This window comes from Haliotis asinina, chromosome 10 (genome assembly GCF_037392515.1).
Source record: "Haliotis asinina isolate JCU_RB_2024 chromosome 10, JCU_Hal_asi_v2, whole genome shotgun sequence".
Taxonomy (NCBI): domain Eukaryota; kingdom Metazoa; phylum Mollusca; class Gastropoda; order Lepetellida; family Haliotidae; genus Haliotis; species Haliotis asinina.
Genome location: NC_090289.1, coordinates 35,947,805 through 35,967,459, shown reverse-complemented (window position 1 = coordinate 35,967,459; position 19,655 = coordinate 35,947,805). Strand labels below are relative to the sequence as shown.

Below are 19,655 nucleotides of genomic sequence, written 5' to 3'. Positions count from 1 at the left end.
CACAGAAAAAGGTAATTAAAATGCTGTTAAAATATAAAAAAGAATTACTTCAGACGCTTCTGTAATTGAAAAATATGACTGTTGATAAATGGGATCAAATTACAGAAATGTTTAAGCTGTAGCCCAACCTACACAACCGAATAGCCTGATATCCTTACCTGTACTTACAGTCCCTTCATTCCGTACAAAACAGAGGACATCTTTTAAAGGGCTGTTACATGGAAGAAGTTGTACTTCTTCAGACTGTCGATAAATGGGACAAACCTATTTTGTCTTGATAGCTAAACTGACGAGCCGCTAAGACAGAAGTAAATGACCAGCAATATGGATGACAACTGTCTTGTTTATTGTATGTCACAACGTTTCTGGGCTGTTCCTCGTCCCTTCTTCAGGTGAACTGATGAGGGTGACGGCCATTAATCAATTCACCTGACAAAGTGGCAAGGAACAGTCAAGAAAAGCCGTGCCTGAAAAGACGCTGTCACCAATGTTACCTCTTTTACCGCAATACCAACTTCTAAATGCCTCTCAAGAATCTCACAATGACAGAAATGTATACGCTGGATCTAGTCCTTCCCTTGAAGTCACCCTACGAAACATGCCGCTACCGTACACAACCAAGCAGTGTGGTACTCGAATTGACGAACATACGTGGGGCAAGTAAGATTGGGTTTTACGCCCCTTTGAATATCTGTTTATTACAATCATAGGCTGTAAGCTACATGGAGGTTGAAATTCTGAATTCATGCACATGACGGACGTTTTTCATTTTGGGAAACTACAAGCGAGGGAGTGACGATGGTTTATGTCGCTTTTAGCAATACTCCAGCAATATCCTGTCGGATTATACCCATTATATCCATGTGAGGAATAGAACTGGTTTTTCGGTGTGACGAGCGAACGCTTTCACCACAAGGCTACCATATCGCCCCTGTTGGTGTTTAAGCCATGAAACACTTTCAGAACGACTATGAGATTCGGATCAACGATAACTGGCTATTTTGGCGTAACTTTGTACCTCAGATGTCCTTGGATCCTGCGGGTACTTCATATACTACGGAGTTATTTTCCCATCCAAGAGGGATCAACATTCCAAAGCCCTGACGTCTACCGTACGCGCTGTCACAGTGAGCTTTTTGACATTAGACCATCGTACCTAGAACGTGTGGACTGAAAGATGAACGTTTCTAACTTATCACAACGCATAAGTTAGCATGATGTACACTATTAAACACTTGAAGTACGAAGCAGATCTTTGGTAAATGCACATGCAGGACGGCAAGGTTTCCAGAGTGAAGAACTGGGTTAGAACTGATTTTCAGTAACCCATGCTTGTCGTAAGAGGCGACTAATGGGATCGGGTGATCGTGACCGCCGACTAGGTTGATACATGTCACCGTATTCCAATCGCGTAGATGATTGTTCATTATGTTGTCTGGTCCAGACTCAGACACTAGACCTTTGCTATTACTGAGTGCACGATTAAACAACAAACCAAGCAACTTCAGAAAGGGGTGAGTTCTCTTCCCCTCGATCGGAGTGTGTCAGACTACTTCATGATCTACTTTATAGGCACCACGCGGTGCAAGCACCTGTCACGTTAGAACTGCTTACCTAGAAAATGGGGACGTATTCTAAAGCAGAATTCAACATATTAAACACTTTTAACTTGGAACACGAAGCAGAGTCCGCCCATCCTTCGAAATTCCTTGGCCAATACACATGAACGTAAGCGAGTTTTGTACTTTGACGCAGATTCAGTTTCCGGTCACTGTCCATCACTTTATACACGACTGTGTCACATTGTCGCACTCAAGACATCTTCAATCTCCGTTAATATTTTCGCCAATCATAATCGTTTCCAGCTGTCATAATTGTTTTACGTGAAAAATTGTCGTTATAAATGAAAAAAATTATAAATTATCAGGCCTGGTGACTAGCTTTTAATATGATCATTGCACAAGGTTGGAACCAACATGACATTGTTAACTGTATGTGGTGCATTCTATGGATGCCTTGAAAGGTCCACACGTTTCAGGATTCCCTCAATAGAAAGCCAGAAAACCGTGACCATGGACTCTGTCTCAAAGCGCCGTCTGGACCGTAGTACTTAATGACCTTCACCTTGTGACCTTTCTGGACGTGGAACACGGCAGTCCCTGAACCAGTGGACCAAGCACTTTCAACGCGGACTCGTGTGGAATAGGCACTGTCTTCGGATTTAAGTTCATATTCTTGACCAGATCCAGAAGTCACCATCACCTGGATAGTGAACAGGTAAAATCCTGGTGAAGAGAAACACAAATGAAGAAAGTTAATGATATGTAAAGTAAAATGCCCACATTATTTGTTTCTTGTTTATATTTTCTGCAATATTATAGTTGTATCATGACGGTCTGTAAATAACTGAACTCGATAATCCAGTGATTCAAATCATGAACAGCGATCTACGCAATTGGTATACGATTATACGCAGCACCAAGTAATCGAGCCTGACAACTGAACCCTGGCCACCATATCCTGTCTGTCGCCCTTTTTATGACAAGCATGGGTTGCTGGGCACCAATGCTTCAATGATCTCAATACAGCAATAACTGACTCGGACTTAACACTGCCTTCAGCCATATCTCACTAGCATCACGATTTGTCAGGTCGGTAGTGTTGAGAAGCACGAAGTGTCGGTTGTGGTGTTGACAAAGCTGTAACACAACTAGGGCCTCTCCCTTAACACCAGCTGTCGTACCTGATACAGGGGCAGTAAATTCTCCGGTCTGCGGGCTGTAAGCTCCTCCGATGTTCTCGTCAACTTGGTCAAACACAACTGTACTTTTTAACTTAACGCCTGTGTCCTTGGTCAGTGAAGTTACAAAATGCACTGTTCCTGTGGAAGAGAGATATGATATGTTTATAAGAACAATGGAAATGATAGTGAAGGTGTAATGACATTTGTTGTGGCGTATAGATAAATATCAATAAGGAATAACGTTTTCAGTTTCAGTTAAGGAAGTCTCTCCACCACTAGTCGCTAACTGGTTGGCAATGAAGTGTCAATGACAATGTCAACATAACACTGGCCGCGTATCACAACTGCAGAGCAGAACAGGCTTGTATTGAACACGTCGTGTTGTGAGGGAAACATAATGCTTAAAAATGCACACATGCTGTGGACAGCTATGTAGAAGAAAGCGTCATGATGTGGTACCTCCCATACCAACAGGCATTTTTTCATAATCCTAACCCTTATCCCTAGACCTGCCAATAGACCTCTTACACGTCCAAGACAATTTATCTGTATAACCTTACAAACATGATATTCATTACATCGGTCCCTTTATGTAACGAGCAAGAGTAATTATTTTCCACACGACAACGCCCAATCTCACACAAGACGCCCTTTTAAGGAACCGGAAACATCCAAGTACTGTTTAGAAGATAAGCGTACTGTGTTGGGAAATCAGAAGAATGTTATGCATAATGGATAGTCTCTAAGTTTCATTTGGAACCGCTACACCTCTAGAATATATCCTTTTCTGATCGACCTAGAGCCCGTAACTTATCAAAGACTGTTGATTTTTACGACCGGTGAGGGTCGCTCATGTCTTCACGTACGTGTCCTCACCCCGACATGCGACGGTAGGGCGTGAGTGCTGCTTTGTGTACATACTACTAACTTTGGATTCCTTAGAACATTGTTTTCATCACTTGGGCCTGGATTATGGCCAAACTTTTTTCAAAGTGTTACTAACATAGATCAGTAACTGTGTTCCGGCAAGGCTGCCAGAGAACAGATTTACTGGTGGTTCAACTTCTGACATCTATTTTTGAACGATTCAACAGGAGTAGATGGAGTAGATCTTTAACTGGCATAAATTTGGTGTTTCGCCTGACCGTTATCTTATGAATTTCCCATTCTAAATGGAAAGAAATATATAATTTGCCAAGTAGGGAAATGTTTACTCACGGTTTTCTGCATAATTTGTATGGATAGGGATGTATTTTCACAAGACTTTTTGATTTATAAGTTAGATATCGTTTGTTTTTGTTTGGGACTGTGTATTGTAATTGAGTTTGAACATTTTTATAATAGGAGATAATATGATAGTGAGTTTGACTTATATTCGTGGAAGAAAAATCACATAATTGCATTTTTTCGAATTTTTATAAATGTTTTGTACGCATTTACATCACGTCTGTTGATATTAGCCATGTCGGTGGTCAAGCTGAAATAGTGCGGCAGTGTTGCATACGTGCGCAGTGAAGTGCCGTGAAATCAGACGCATTTTCAATCCAGATTGATACCGTCTGCTTTTATTGATCGACCAATCAAATTCAAGCATTTCACGTAGTCATGGTAGAATATAGGGTAATGAGGTTGTCCGGATCTGAAGAGGGCATTAGAACATGAGATAAGTAGCGATCTAGCGAGACAGCGGAAGTGCTATAGCGCGATATTTGATCCCTACGCGCGGTGAACTACGCTCGATTCCAGAATTCCATTTTTCGAGAGTCAAGAAGTAATTTATTGATATCACACTTCATTGTTTTCAGAACATTTTGAAAGAGTGATATCTAAACAATATCTACTGAATTTATGACAGTAACTATATTTCACATCAATCATTCAAGTTGGTAAAGTCTTTAAATAAATGGCCATACTATTGATAATTTGACTTTGTGATATCAGTAAATGAAATATTTATATCATTAAATCGGGAATAAGCCAATAAACTGAAATAAAAATAACAGCAAACGTAAAGCTACCGGAGCTTTCTGAATGAAGTTCTCACCACTAAATGGGCACGTTTCTGATTCGCTGATCATCGAAATCCCCTTCTTGATGTCTGTCAGCCTGGCAGAGACGAGAGACTTCCTATCCGTCTTTTTTCCCGCCACCGGATCAGGTTTGACGCTGCGACTGCCCCGGCTTCTGCGCATGTGTTTCACTTCCGCAATTAGGCTGGACTTGTCGGCAGAAGCAGTTGTGACAGACAGATCCGCGGCATGTTCAGTCGATTTCCTGTTTACCAGCCGCTGTGTTTGAGTTCTTCTTCTTCCAACGCCTTTTCCGCGAGCAGGCATGTTCCAGTATGAATTAGTTTTCTTGTATTTTCGTCAGAAACCCCTTGTAACACATGCACAAGGTCTTCTCAAACAGGCGAAGTACGAGAACGATTATCGACTAGTATTACCAGTTTGTTTTCTATGCAGTATTGATATTAACTGCGTTGGTCTCGATTCTCAATAGTTACTCTTCATTGTGCTTTGCATAACGATGCAAATGAAACTGTTTGTAATCGCTGATTAAACATGATAAATAACTGTCGCAGCTACAATACGGTACACTAGTATCGTATTTGACAATGCGCCTCGATTGGTCGTGTCTAAAGGGACGTAACTCTTCACCGGTGTGGTAGTTATGTGGTAGGGCTCACGCATGAAAATCCAAAACGGCTTTGTGTGTCTGATATCTACATATTTCTTTGCAGATAGTAATGTTAATTTAGTTGCTCCAACGTTCATCAGATCCTCAAGGAGGAATGGTATTTTCCTCATCAATCTCATCAAACGGCAATCGTCATGAAGGTGAAAGAAATAATAACAGGTTAATCTCTATTTTACATATCAAAATAGTGAGAATGATTTTACGCCGCTTTCAGCAATATTCCCGCAATATCATGGCATTAACAGTAATGGTCCTGACACATTGTACCCATGTGCGGTATCGTACCCTGGTTGGATGTCACCCATCTTGTTCTGGTGAGGGAGGGGAGTCACAGATTTGCAGTGTGTGTACCTGCCTCTGTGTGTATGCGCATGTCATTCTGGTACTGTTGCATTATACTCATCAAATATAACAAAAACTTTACATTGCATCAAACAGGTCACCACAAACTGAATCACACAACACATCCTGGTTGTGCAAGCGCCCAGTCAATTTGGGCATATCTTGGTAACAAAAGGCGACTAACGGGATCGGGTGGTCAGGCTCGCTGACGTGGCTGACACGTCATGGGTTCCCAATTGCGCAGATTGTCGCTTATGCTGTTGATCACTAGATTGTCTGGTCCAGGCTCGATTATTTACAGACTGCCGCTGTATAGCTGGAATATTGCTGAGTGTTGCGTATAACTAAACTCACTCACTGAGTATGCAACATTGGTTTGATGTTATTTAATGAATGGTTGGATTACCTTCCCGGAAATAGCACTTAGCATGATTTCAAGGAGGCAATTTGGAAATGCAAAGTGCATCCGAATTATTTAGCTTCAATGGGTAGTAATGAAAAATGTAAACGGAAGTATTTAATCTTGTGCTGAAAACGTTTTTTTTCATAGCGAGTGAAGTTTGTCGCCGCTTTAGCAATATTTTAGCAGAGACACCTGAAATACGTTTTCGGGGTAACGAACCTTCAAACCACTAGGTAAATGCACCGCCCCGGTTATCTAATATGTCTGACGACAAAATGTGTATACATCCCGCAAAAATCACAGGATACAGGCCGGGAAACACATATTTCCAAAACAAATAGCCAAAACTGATGTGGCTCTCCCGGCAATAGTTAGGTTGCGCGAACATGGAACGTGGCTCTCCCGGCTATGCTATCAAAACACGCTAGATGATTCAAACCCGTTACCGTATTTAACAAAATAATTTTATTCTGATTACAACAGAATTTTGTTTCTATAATTAACACACAATAATATACTAGATAATAATAAGTATTCATTTGTAAAACATGAATAATAATAATAATGAAAAGATAATGAACTAAGAAGTACACTTAGTGGCAATCCTTATTGACAGGGAAGCTCATTCTTGTTTCCATTCAGACAACATTCTTGTTTATCCCACTACTGTAGGTGAAGGAGATCACCCACACGGTCCACATACTGCATCTCATTCAGTTTTTGGCTCAGAAGTACAGTCTTCAATTATGCATGCATAATATGATGACAATGCGCGTGTAACAGTGTTTTGTTAAAAAAATTATGTGCCTTTGGATTTATAGCTTATTCTCTTAATAAATGAATGTTTGCAGAATTTTTGGATGTGAATTTTACAAGCTGAGGTGATGAGGAGTGATCATCAATTCATGTTCATATTCTCCGATTTTTTTTCTCAAAGAAAAAAATCACTAAGACTCCTCACTGCAACCAAGTTCCCTACCAGTGTAAGAGGCGACTAACCGGATCTGGTGGTTAGGCTCGCTGACTTGGTTGACACATGTCATGGTGTCCCAAACGCGTTGATCGAAGCTGATGCTACTGAATGCCTGATTGTCTGGTCAAGACTCATTGATTATAGTCCGTTTGGCTCAAAAGCGAACCGATGAATTGCAGTCGCGAAAGCTAATAAATATCAAATGCTCAATGAACCGCTGATCATATACAAAACATCATGCCGACTCAATGGGGTTTTTGCAGAATTTTCGTCCAAAAAATGTCGTTTAACAAACTATCATTGAAATATTGATACAGCTCACTTTTTACAAGGGAGGAGTACAGAGGTGGGGACAGCCAGGTGGTCGAGAGGCAGGCGCACAAATGCCGACAGAGTTATTGATTCATTAACCTATGCTGCGCCGTCTCAATCCTTTCTCGCACAACTGTCTGTCACCCTCACTCTATACTCCTCCCATGTAACAAACAGTGAACTCTGTCAATATTCTAAATGAACCCAACTGAACAAGAATATACAGGTATCAAATTAAGAAACATTCACGCTTAGTTTAGTTCCTGCATGGAATTGTTCTCAGGGCCAAACACGCATTTTCTAACAGCATGATCATTCTAAGTACATATTTATCAACATATACGATACTGATAGGGAACGGACTTCTCATGTTGAGCGTCATTTCTAAAAACGTTTCGAGGCATGTTAGGTAACTATAGCTAAAATTGACAAATAAATTTATAGGTTTTTCATTATGGTGCCATATTAAAAATCATGTTAAAACCTAACAAGCTGTTCGACGCGTTATCATTGGTGTGAACAGTAAGTGTAGCTGTCATTTGATCGCCTGTATCGAAACCATGGCAAATTTGGAAAATATCCGCCTTCGCATCCGCTGCATATATAACTATTCCTACAATCGATGGCCTATGAACTGGTGTCTCATTTGCATTGGGAAGATGTCTATAACACACTTTCAAGACAGTCAAAGATACGCCCATACACCACAAACTGTCAGGACCGCTATACTAGTGGTTCCAGTAAATGTAATACCACCATTGTTGGAATCTACTGTGACCGTTTTGTGGGATGGAGTTGAGGATGCAGTTTCAATTGGATTTTCTTCGGTTGCACCGGTAGTGTGTAACGCTGCATCTGTTGAACCGGCCTCAGGTGTGCCTGTAGCTGTTACGTCGATGTAATGATTGGCAAAGGTTTGTTTGACAACGTGGAGCAAGGGAAAGGCTCCGTTATTGCAGTAGTTCTTGGAGTCATCGAAGCTCAACTCCCAAAACATGACTCCCCCAAGATGTTCGTCAATGGCATACTGGACCTGCAATTACACGAGGGGTGGTGTAATTATCTATGCTTTTATTTGTCGACGGCTACCAAGTTTTTTTGTGTTAATATATCATAATATCGACATGGATGTGGTTAAATGTTCAAATACCACATTGTCATGATATATCTTTGCAGAAATAAAACTAAGGTTAATGGAGAACTCTACTTTAAGGCCATGGTCCAAAACTAACGGTATCTAGAACGATGTACCTTCGGTCAACTGCCACAACTCACTATATTTTTATAGTTTACAACCTCTTTTACTTTTTCATGACACCCCATCAACCCTTTTCTTTAGTTCATCACCAACTTCACCCTCCGTCACAAATCTAATCTTATGTCCACAAACTACATTCTACGTTCAGTCCATAACCTACCTACATCAAGTCCACAACCTATTCTACTCTTCAGCCCACGACATACTCTACCTTCAATCCACAGCCTAATCTACATTTCAGTCTTCAGCCCACTCTATCTTGAGTCCATAACATACTGTGCCATCAGTCCACAACCTGCTCTACCATCAGTCCAGACCCTACTCTACCATCAGTCCACAACCTACTCAACTGACGTCCACAACTTACTACTCTAAATTCAGTTTACAACCACTTCTGTCCACAGAACTCTTAATCGTCAGCCTACAACCTTCTTCTCTCCACTGCACATGCGTCTTTATCGTCAGCTTTCAACCGTCCTAACCCCTAGTAAACGAACGTCTTTACCGCCAGTCCATAGTGGCTCTCGGTGGACGGTTCTTTGAAAGGAACTGATTTTAAGACAATGAACCAGCATCTGCCTCTTTGAGATAAACTTTGGATGAAGTGTTTGCCCGATTTAAGTCATCTGTAAAGTGCCTGCAGTCAAATACGTATCGGGTTCATGTAAACATCGGATGTGTCGGGATATTAATGTCAAACATGTACAAAAATAAAGTGGAGTATATACGATAGTGCGTTACCTTGAGGCCAAAGCTCTGCTGGTCATCGTACCCCACCCACTGGTCGCCTTTGTAGGCGTAAGGCACCTGCTGGTCATCGTCCCAAACTCGAGTCCATCCCTCCTTCAAGTACTTGCAGATCTTAAACAAATATAGTGACACCACTTCATATCACTCAGTATACGAACTTGAAACAACATCCAAGACATTTGTTTCGATATTTCAGTTGTGTTTAAAGGGGCACGTCTATCCTTATTATTCGAAAACATCACATCCAAGAAATTACATGACATGGCAGAAGAAACAGAAGCATTTGTTAAGATTAGACTGGGATTTCTTGGTGTGATTCATCGTAAGCACAACTGATACCTCTGATGTGATGTAAATTTATAAACAATGTGTGTTTTGTTTGTTTGTTTTTCAAAACCATCCACACATTTTCCAGTTAAATAATCGAATCCGGTACAGACAATCCAGTGACTGACATCATGAGGATCGACCTACATACCATGACATGTGTCAACCAAGTTTCTATCTACCTGTATTTTTATTGATACTGTATTTATTTTGAAATAGAAATAGAAGTTGTTAAGAACTTTACCATGGCCACTACTACCTACTTAATACTACAACTACTACTACAACAACAACAACTACTACTACTACTGCTGCTGCTGCTGCTGCTGCTGCTGCTGCTACTACTACTACTGCTGCTGCTGCTGCTGCTGCTGGTCTCTACTAGTACTAGTAGTAGAAGTAGTAGTCGTAGTGCTGGTAGTAGTAGTAGTAGTAGCACCAGTAGCAGTAGTAGCAGCAGCAGTAGTAGTAGTAGCAGCAACAGCAGCAGCAGTAGTAGTAGTAGTAGCAGCAGCAGTAGGAGGAGGAGGGGGAGGAGGAGATTCAATGGATATGTAATCATGAGAGTATTAGTGGAACTGCATCGGCTGTGGTAATTCAGATGGATATACTTACCTCTGGATATATAAGTCTGCTCTGTTGCTTATAGAGAGGACCAGGTGGGCCTCCTCCAGTCTGAACAGGTGCCCCCACGTTGTGATTGCTGATGTTCTTGAGGGTGAAACTAGCCCCTGCAGCCGTCAGCCCCATGATTACCTTGCTCCGGTCCGCACCCCCATTGATCCACACGTTCAGGGCGTATTGCTGGAGTTATTCAACCTAACATTTATTCCATACACTCTAAGGCAAAGTAGAAAGAACAATGTTGATCGTGGTGACTTTGAAATTGTTCACCGGATGGAAAACATTCTTATTAAGCTTACAGCAATACCAAACTAAAGGTTACATTTATCGCAAGCAAAACGGATATTTATTTTTTTTCAAAAGCGGTATTTATTAGTGTTGCCTTTATTGTAATTATTGTAATTGTTATTCTTTTTCTAGTGGGGACATATAGGGACTTGGACGTCTTGACATTGTGAGATAAGGTAAGCTACACAAGGTGTGCTGACCACATTGTAAAGGGGCGAGAAGTTACTGTCGTTCCTAGCTCGGAGGGGGCTGTCAAACCCGGTCACTTTGTTCCAACTTCCGGAAAAGTCGTACGTCATCACAAAGATGAAGTCCACGTATCTGAAGTTCAATGGTCGTTTATTGAGTGTAATGCATTATTAAACATTATATGCTCATGGAACTAACTAAGGGAACACGTGAAAGTACATATGTTCCTTTATTTATGTCCAAAGTTTCACCCACAGTGCAATACATACCTGAAGAAACCAGTAAAAGAAAAAGGAACACTTGTACTTTCGTGTGCTCCTTATTCGTTTTCATGCGTATATCTACAGTTATTTTAACTTCTTAAGGTAACATTGTTTATAGTGCACTGTAGCATGGTTCCTGATTATTGTGCCTCGGAAGTGTATTGATCTCCCTCGCTACTAGAATTACGGATACGTTGCCACGTGGCAATCTTTTCTAGGATGAGTTTCTCCACAGAACTGTTTGGACGTACGACATACGTATACCAGCTAACGCACACGTTTTGTCAACGTTGTGGGAAGGTTGCAGATTGGTAACGTCATGAGACAACTTCGTCACAACGTAAGTATTACGTCATTATACCACAACGTAATAACAACGTTGCAAATTTACGTTGAAGAAACTTTGAGTCACGACAGTTTTCTCTAAAACATTTCACTTTGAGATTCGATTTGACAATTCAGCTGCCGCTTCAGGAAACACATTGCTAAACATGCAAACTGACGTATAAACATTGGAGTGAATTTCTGCTTTGTACGGTTAACTATTGATAAAACTATTTAACTATTGACGTTATACAGAACGTTACGACAACGTAAAACACGTTGCATCAAATAACGTTAACCTTGTGGCAACGTAAAACTTACGTCAGACGTCAACGTTGTGACAACCTAAATGGGAGTCAATAACGTTGTAACAACGGAAGCAAAACGTCGGGTAGTACACTTCGGGGTTTCGTCATGTTCATGAGGTGTATTTCGATCCTCTCTTTACACTAAATTGTACATTGCACATCGTAACGAAGCCATTCATTGTTGTGTGACACTCACTTGTTGATACCCTTGATGTCATAGCCGGCTTTTATTTTGTTCTCCCCGGAAGCGACTGCTATGGTCAACAGCAGTGGGTCCTTATTCGTGCCCTCTTTTTCAAACTCTTCACTCAAAACCTAAAATAAATACAGAAGAAACACTCTTGGTTAAACGGCAACAGACACGTAACCTATTTCGGCATTGTCTAATCATACTATCTATAACATGATAGCCTCCAGTCATGACCGCTACATGTGATCAAACCCCTCACCTGTGTCACAGTGACCTCTACGTAAGACTTCTACCTGTGATCTAATCCCATTTCAACCCCACCGTTCCTATTTAGCAGTCTACAATACAGCGAGGGCATGCATACGGCCCGTGGCCTAACTTTTAATACAGTAACTGTTTAATGTTTAATACTGCGGAAAACTTCAGTGTACATAAACGTGAATAAACTCATTTCAAGCAAACATTTCATAAACACATCCAATCAATTGGATATCAAACGCCAGTGTGTAAATAGCTAGGCGAGATAACAAACTATGGCAAGACCGACGCCCTCGATGACGCATACTGCGAGTAATATTGCTATTAGAAATACGTTCATCGTGGCCGTATTAAAGTAAACGACATATCATGAGTAAATCAGTCACCATGCTGAACATTTTTCATAGCACACCACAGCATGTTAACTGAATGCATAATGCAAAGCTTGAGGTGGCATCCATGTTTCATACTAATTATTGGATAGACGGATCTAGAGTCTATTTTAGTTACTGACGCAGTTAAGTTCCAGTTTTATCATGGCAGTCTATCAACAACCGAAGTAGGACCTGATAATCCTGTGATTAGAGTCGTGGGTATTGATCTACGCAGTTTGACACGATGACATGCTACCACCAAGTGACACGATGACATGCTACCACCAAGTCAGCGAAATCTCTGTATGACAGCGGTATGGAAACAACCAGTCTAGACGCAACTGGAACACTATGGCATGCATCAACAAAGTCAGTGAGCTTGAACACCCGATCCCGCTGTCGCCTCTTGTGGCAAGCATGGGCTGCTGAAGTTCAACCCTAACCCTGGTCTTGGCGGTTTGCCTATGTTGTCATCAGATTTAGATTTACTTATGAACAATTATTTTCCGAAGAGCTACTTTTCATTAACGGACACCTATGGTTACCTTGAGAAGACTTGTAAACTGGTCTTTGGTTTCAGCAGTGGGGTACTCCCAGTCGACATCCAATCCATCAAAACCATGCTTTCTTAAGAATTTGATAGTATTTTGAGCAAACTGTTGCAAGGACAATAACGAGGATGACAGCTGGGAAAAAACTGTGTTCGCTGAGCCTTGACCGCCCACTGACAAAAGCGTCTTCAGGTTTGGATTCCTCGACTTGAGTTGGTTAAACTTCTCATAACGTCCTGTCATACCAGCATTACTGCATTCCTTAGCTGGGTCTGCCGCAACTACAGACTTGGATGGTATATCTACGTATGCAAAGGCGTACATCAAATGTGTACACAGAAGAGGATCAACGTCCTCAACCGGTAGACGAACTTGGGTGAGACTGGTTTGAGCGTACCAGCTGGTGAAATAACAGGCGGTGATGTATCCAGCAACTGGAGATGACAAAATAATGGCTAAAGATATTGGTGTATGATGGATCGACTTTCTGTTTATTTAGTTGATGCATATTTCAATCGAAAATAATATAGGTAAAATCCTTTGCGTCAGTGAGTGAGTATAGTTTTACGCCGCATTCAGCAACATCGGGGCCAAGGGCACCAGAAACGGGCTTCACGCCATGTGGGAAATCGAACCGGGCTTTTGGTGTGACAAGCGAATGCTTTAACCGCTTGGCTACAACACCAGCCCCTTCTTGCTCCAGATATGAGGACTTTCGTTGACACATGTCTTCGGTTTCCAATTTCGCGCAGATCGATGTTCACGTTGTTGATCACTGGATTGTCTGGTCCAGACTCAATTATTGACAGACCACCGCCATATAGCTGGAATATTGCTGAGTGCGGCGTAAAACTAAACTCACTCACTCACCCTAATGTGACAAGGACCACTACGTAGGGATCATCCTTACCTTATGACTTAAAGCCAGTTATCAAAAACAAAGATGTTCTTCAAAATTGTTTAATAATTAGTGGGACTGGCCGATTTAGATAGTAAAGGAGCCGCAAGGTCAGTTGGGTCACATGACTTTGTTTGGACAATTGTCTTTAAAACTGACATCGTAGGGAAAAGACTGTACAAGAAAATGACAGAATAAATGTGATGCTACAAACTGGCATGAGTAGCGGAACAATGATGGACATCATTAGAACATTTAAAAGACCTACACCTCTATATGCAATTCCATTCATTCATTTCTAGTGAATGAGATGCTGAAACTGCATACCTATATGAATGGACAGCGGTCAAGGAACAATTAGTTCCCCGGTACCTCACCTTTGCTTTTCTCTTGCACTGATAACACCATCAATACCGTCAACAGGTAAAAGCTCGCCATGGCGCCACTTCAAAGAGTAATGAATTTAAATTTATTATTATTACATATACATATACACATTGACGTTACATGTTTATATTCATCAAGAGGATATCTGTCTATGATACCAACGTTGAAATTGTCTCAAAAGTAACAGAGATCACGATTTGAGGAAGTGGATGAAGTCACATTTAAGATCATTTATTACTTTAAGATCATTTATAATATTGAGAAATGTTGTTAACATTAATCCAACAATGGGCTGATCGTGTTCACACAACGTATCTGCCAGTAATGTCTCTAGCGACCATTGTACACATACAAAGAAAATGTGTTTTCTCTTGTTTTAGTTCGTGAGTGTCGGATACAGACGTCTTGAACTTCTTTCACCCGTGAAGGTCCTGGGTAGAATAGGCCTTCAGCACCCCATGTTTGCTATAAAATTCGACTATGCTTGTCGTAAGAGGTGACTAACGGGATAGGGTGGTCAGGCTCGCTAACTTTGTTGACACATGTCATCGATTCCCAATTGCGCAGATCGATGATCATGTTGTTGATCACTGGATTGTCTGGTCCAGACTGGATTATTTACAGACCGCCACCATATAGCTGGAATATTGATGAGTGCAGTGTAAAACTAAACTCACTCAGTCACTCACTTGAAATTCTTTTAATCTTACGATCACGATACCGATGTCATCAACACTAGAAATGTAGTCAGAGCGAATCTAGGATTCGAACCCTCGATCAAAGGACCCTAATTCACCTGAGGTCCGCAACTGTACATTTCTGTCAGAGTCGTATAAGGGAAACAGCATCCCTTGAAACCGACCGAGATCGTACGAAAGTTTATGCGGAAGGTATAAGCCTGTCTTTCAGTACTTGCCCAAACTTTATGATGTCGGAAAAGCATGTAATGAAGCAGAAATACATTCATCGCCCGAACCCCAAAGGACTAAAATAAGATTCTAACATGAATTCGGAAGGAAGGAATGAATAAGGAATTCGTCTAATCTAATTCTGCATGATATCGTTCCTTGCGATGATAGTGTGTCGTCAGTAATGATAACAGTCATGAACAATTCAACAGGTGACATACTGTAACTGGTCTTCAACACTGTTAACAACTATGGGAGTGAGGACAGAGGTCGGTGTGGGAGGAACCATCCAGTGTAAAAATGAATTTCGTATTAAACGGGTTGCCTGTTGGAGATACGGATATTTCGTCCCGTTGTTTTCCTAAATGGATCTCACTAACAAGAGTGTATACGGACTTACCTGAAGCAGATTCATGTAGTAATAGGTATCGATCGGAAATACCGTGACGTAGGTTGGAGTACAATCCAACCGGATACTCTGTTAAGTTCATACACGAACATGACACACGACCTAATGATTGCAACACACACAAATTACACGAAACAGGTCGAGTGGATGATAACAAGGTCAACTGGCTTCTTATCAATGTGGAACAGGAACTTTGATAATGAGAGCTGATTGCGTTTTTTTCAAAAACGAATAATGAAATTTAATTACACATTTTAAAAGCAATAATGTCATATCCTAGATGTATTATGTCAATATACAACCACGAAAGAGTAATTGGCAGACCAACGATCACATTAGGCCACGCTGACTCAAACTCAACCATTCACACACTTAGTCAGATCGTGGTATTATATGCGGGAGGCCAGATCGAAAGACCACCCCGCATGGGATTCATATGTATTCGCATTTACAGATGCTATTTTGTTTTCGATACCCGGAAATATGATTTGATATTAATCAGATATTAACACTGGATAAGAATTAAAATACATGTCCGGACCAAGTTTACAACCATGCTTGGCTGTCTCACCTGGCTAATTTGGGCATGTCAAATTGGAAATCCTGTCGGTTCCTTACTGTCAATTGACAACAGGGAACCCATTCGAAACTGTATGAAACGTTTGTTTTAATTTGTTTACTTGGTTTTTTGTCTCTGTTTTATTTTTGGTTTTTCTTATTGTTTGTTTGGGTTTGGGGTTGTTTGTTTGGTTGGTTGGTTGGTTGGTTGGGTTTGTTTTGGTTTCGGTTTGTTTTTTGTTGTTTTGTTTTTTTTTCTTCTTCTTTTTTTTGTTTATTGTTTGTTTGTTTGTTGTTTTTGTTTTGTTTTGTTTTGTTTTTTTGTTGTCGTTGTTGTTTGTTTTGTTCTTTTCTCTTTTTTTTTTTTTGGGAGGGGGCATTTTTTACTCTTACTCCCCATTTCTGGTGTTCATGTGATCGACCAAATAACCATACTCATCCACATGGCTTACCTGAATATTAATTGTTGGTGGTCACTGTTATTCAAAAATATTGAAGCAATATAACTAGGATCTGTGATCAGTGTCATCAGCACAGATCCACGCTGTAATACACACTACAGCTGGAAATAACTATGTCACGTACTTTTAAAAATCATACTTGATCCATCAAGAGGTAGGTGGGGTAGCCTAGTGGTTAAAGCGTTCGGTCGCCACGCCAAGACACGGGTTCGATTCCTCACATGAGTACAATTTGTGAAAACCGCATTTGTCGGTGTCGGTAATATTGCTTGAATATGAACTACCACCCTCGTTCATAAGTAATTAGTGCGGATACATTGTACAATAAACGCCTCTTAAAGCTGACAAACAACGTGGTAACAACACACGCGATCTGTAACTGTCTGTTGGTATGACGGGGCATCAATTCTACTAGATCTGACATGGGGCTGAGTACGGGCTACTAGATCTAACATGGGGCTGAGTACGGGATACTAGATCTGACATGGGGCTGAGTACGGGCTACTAGATCTGACATGGGGCTGAGTACGGGCTACTAGATCTGACATGGGACTGAGTACGGGCTACTAGATCTAACATGGGGCTGAGTACGGGCTACTAGACCTGGCATGGGGCTGAATATGACTACTGCATCTGGCAAGGGACTGAATATGAACTGCAAGATCTGACAAGGGGCTGAGTATGTGATGCTAGATCTGACAAGGGGCTGAGTATGTGATGCTAGATCTGACAAGGGGCTGAGTATGTGATGCTAGATCTGACAAGGGGCTGAGTATGTGATGCTAGATCTGACAAGGGGCTGAGCATGTGATGCTAGATCTGACAAGGGGCTGAGTATGTGATGCTAGATCTGACAAGGGGCTGAGTATGTGATGCTAGATCTGACAAGGGGCTGAGTATGTGATGCTAGATCTGACAAGGGGCTGAGTATGTGATGCTAGATCTGACAAGGGGCTGAGCATGTGATGCTAGATCTGACAAGGGGCTGAGCATGTGATGCTAGATCTGACAAGGGGCTGAGTATGTGATGCTAGATCTGACAAGGGGCTGAGTATGAATTGCAAGATCTGACATGCGTCTGAATATGACTACTAGATCTGGCAAGGGACTGAGTATGAACTGCCGCATAGGATGGACGCCCTACCAGTTATTCGTGGAGTAGTAGTCTGTTGTAGAGGTTGTTGATTTTGTCGGATTCTTTAGATGGTGTGACTAAGGTTTGAAAGGGGCGGGTGATTTCTTCCCCTGAGCTCACGGGGAGCTAGCTGCTCGATCTGACGAGTGTCTGAGAACGGGATGGCGGCGATCTGTACATAATCGCGTCTTGACCAGACAATCCAATGAGCATCGATCCACAATTGGGTTACGATGGCATGTGTCAGCCTAACCACCCGATGCCTTTAGTCGTCTCTTACGACAAACAAGGGTTTTAAAAGACCCATTCTAACCTGCCACTGAACTGATGCTAGCCATGGAAGCCCATTTGTGAAGCCCATGTCTGGAGTACCACGCCAGAATATTGCTGAAATATTGTACAAGCGGCGTAAAACCATACTCTCACACTGGTGTGTTATCAGCAGTCCGAGTAATTAAACATTGGTCGTCTAGTTTTCTGGTTATACTGAAAATTGAAAGGATTGGAAAAAAAGAGTTCAGTGTCAGGTAAAACAAACACTTCTTATATGGAACCACCACGGTCCTTCTCAACACTGGAAGAATTGCAAACAAATGTTTTCATTTCGCACAAGTTTATTCTTAAAACAAGCAGTGTACATATGATAAGATTAGGCGAAACTCCAACCCTCAGAGGCAATATTTTCCCATTTCTAATTTTAATTTTCTGTGTGTGCTTATGGTTCACGAGGCAAATGAAAGCAAGCAAGTGTAAACACGTTTTATACCCTTATATTTCTTTCTATAATGGTATAAAGTGGGTTACATGGCGCATACATTGCAACCAAAGTTAACCTCAACTGAAATAAATATTTGCATCTCTTAAGGTAAAGCGCTGTGTTTCACAGTGAGTGTCAATATCCTTGACATTTTACAAACAAGCTAAAATTGTTAAAACAGTCAAATACACAAAAGTGTTGAGAATTGATCACATGATATTTGACTTTTCAAACAATGTAATTTCATTATAATACATCTTGTGTTACAAGAGTATTTTCAGATTACGACCCCGACATTTCTTATCAAGTACCCTAGTTTCAATATTTGCGTACGTGTGCCATTCTTTGATAAAGTGAAATGACACAAACTAATGTCAAGAGAGTGCAAGAAATCCTTGTTCGAGTAGCAATATCTGTCGACTAAGTCTTTAACCACCTTTTTTTCAAAAAATATATTTTTTCACTATAGTATGCTTGTCAAGTGAATGATTTTTTTTATCTTTTTCCCAAAGTCGAGGTCATAATCATTCTCTTCCCACAGAGGTTACTCCTGTCATATCTTCCTACGTAACCTCTGTTCCAAAACGACCATATTTCCCGGTCATCGAGAAATCCCCTTGCGGCAAAAAATCGCAACAGGAATTATCTCCCTTGTTACTATCCAATCGGAACACGCGTTAAATAGACTTAGCTCCAATATGGCTGCCCCCACTGGTTGGTTGGTTCATCAACGTGGAAAGATTCGGTATTTCATGTTTAACTGAAAATCAGAAACTGGCAATAGAGAGTGCAGGGATCAATCGCCATGATGTGTTTGTAGAAACAAAAACTGGTAGTGGCAAGTTTTCCCGATGCATTCGAGATCTTGCGAATGATGACTCTTGAAACAACGTCTCTGATTGCACAACTAAATCTGAACGCCTCCAATCTTGAACACTCGCACCATGAAAGGGCCGTATTAGAAC

General features: G+C 41.1%; 2 protein-coding genes across 2 annotated transcripts in view; one reads left to right on the top strand and one right to left on the bottom strand.

Moving 5' to 3' along the window:
- LOC137297648 (mannose-1-phosphate guanyltransferase alpha-A-like) overlaps nucleotides 1-19,655 on the top strand; it is a 510,132-nt gene that overhangs the window by 81,102 nt on the left and 409,375 nt on the right. The gene's annotated exons all lie outside the window — the stretch shown is intronic.
- LOC137297729 (chitinase-3-like protein 1) lies at nucleotides 1,930-15,884 on the bottom strand. The gene is made up of 10 exons (XM_067829672.1): nucleotides 15,771-15,884; nucleotides 14,453-14,520; nucleotides 13,172-13,611; nucleotides 12,001-12,119; nucleotides 10,921-11,041; nucleotides 10,424-10,612; nucleotides 9,473-9,592; nucleotides 8,227-8,506; nucleotides 2,744-2,881; nucleotides 1,930-2,285 (listed from the first exon to the last, which is right to left on the bottom strand). The coding sequence occupies exons 2-10, from the start codon at nucleotides 14,511-14,513 to the stop codon at nucleotides 2,035-2,037; spliced, it is 1,719 nt and encodes a 572-aa protein (XP_067685773.1). The 5' UTR covers nucleotides 14,514-14,520; nucleotides 15,771-15,884; the 3' UTR covers nucleotides 1,930-2,034.

Coding starts and splice junctions, on each gene's coding strand:
- LOC137297729 (XM_067829672.1), bottom strand. CDS start 14,513: ATGGCGAGCTTTTACCTGTTGACGGTATTGATGGTGTTATCAGTGCAA. Junction 13,612..14,452: donor AGTGCAAGAGAAAAGCAAAG/GTGAGGTACCGG, acceptor TGTCATCTCCAG/TTGCTGGATACATCACCGCC. Junction 8,507..9,472: donor AGCAGAGCTTTGGCCTCAAG/GTAACGCACTAT, acceptor GTGTAATTGCAG/GTCCAGTATGCCATTGACGA.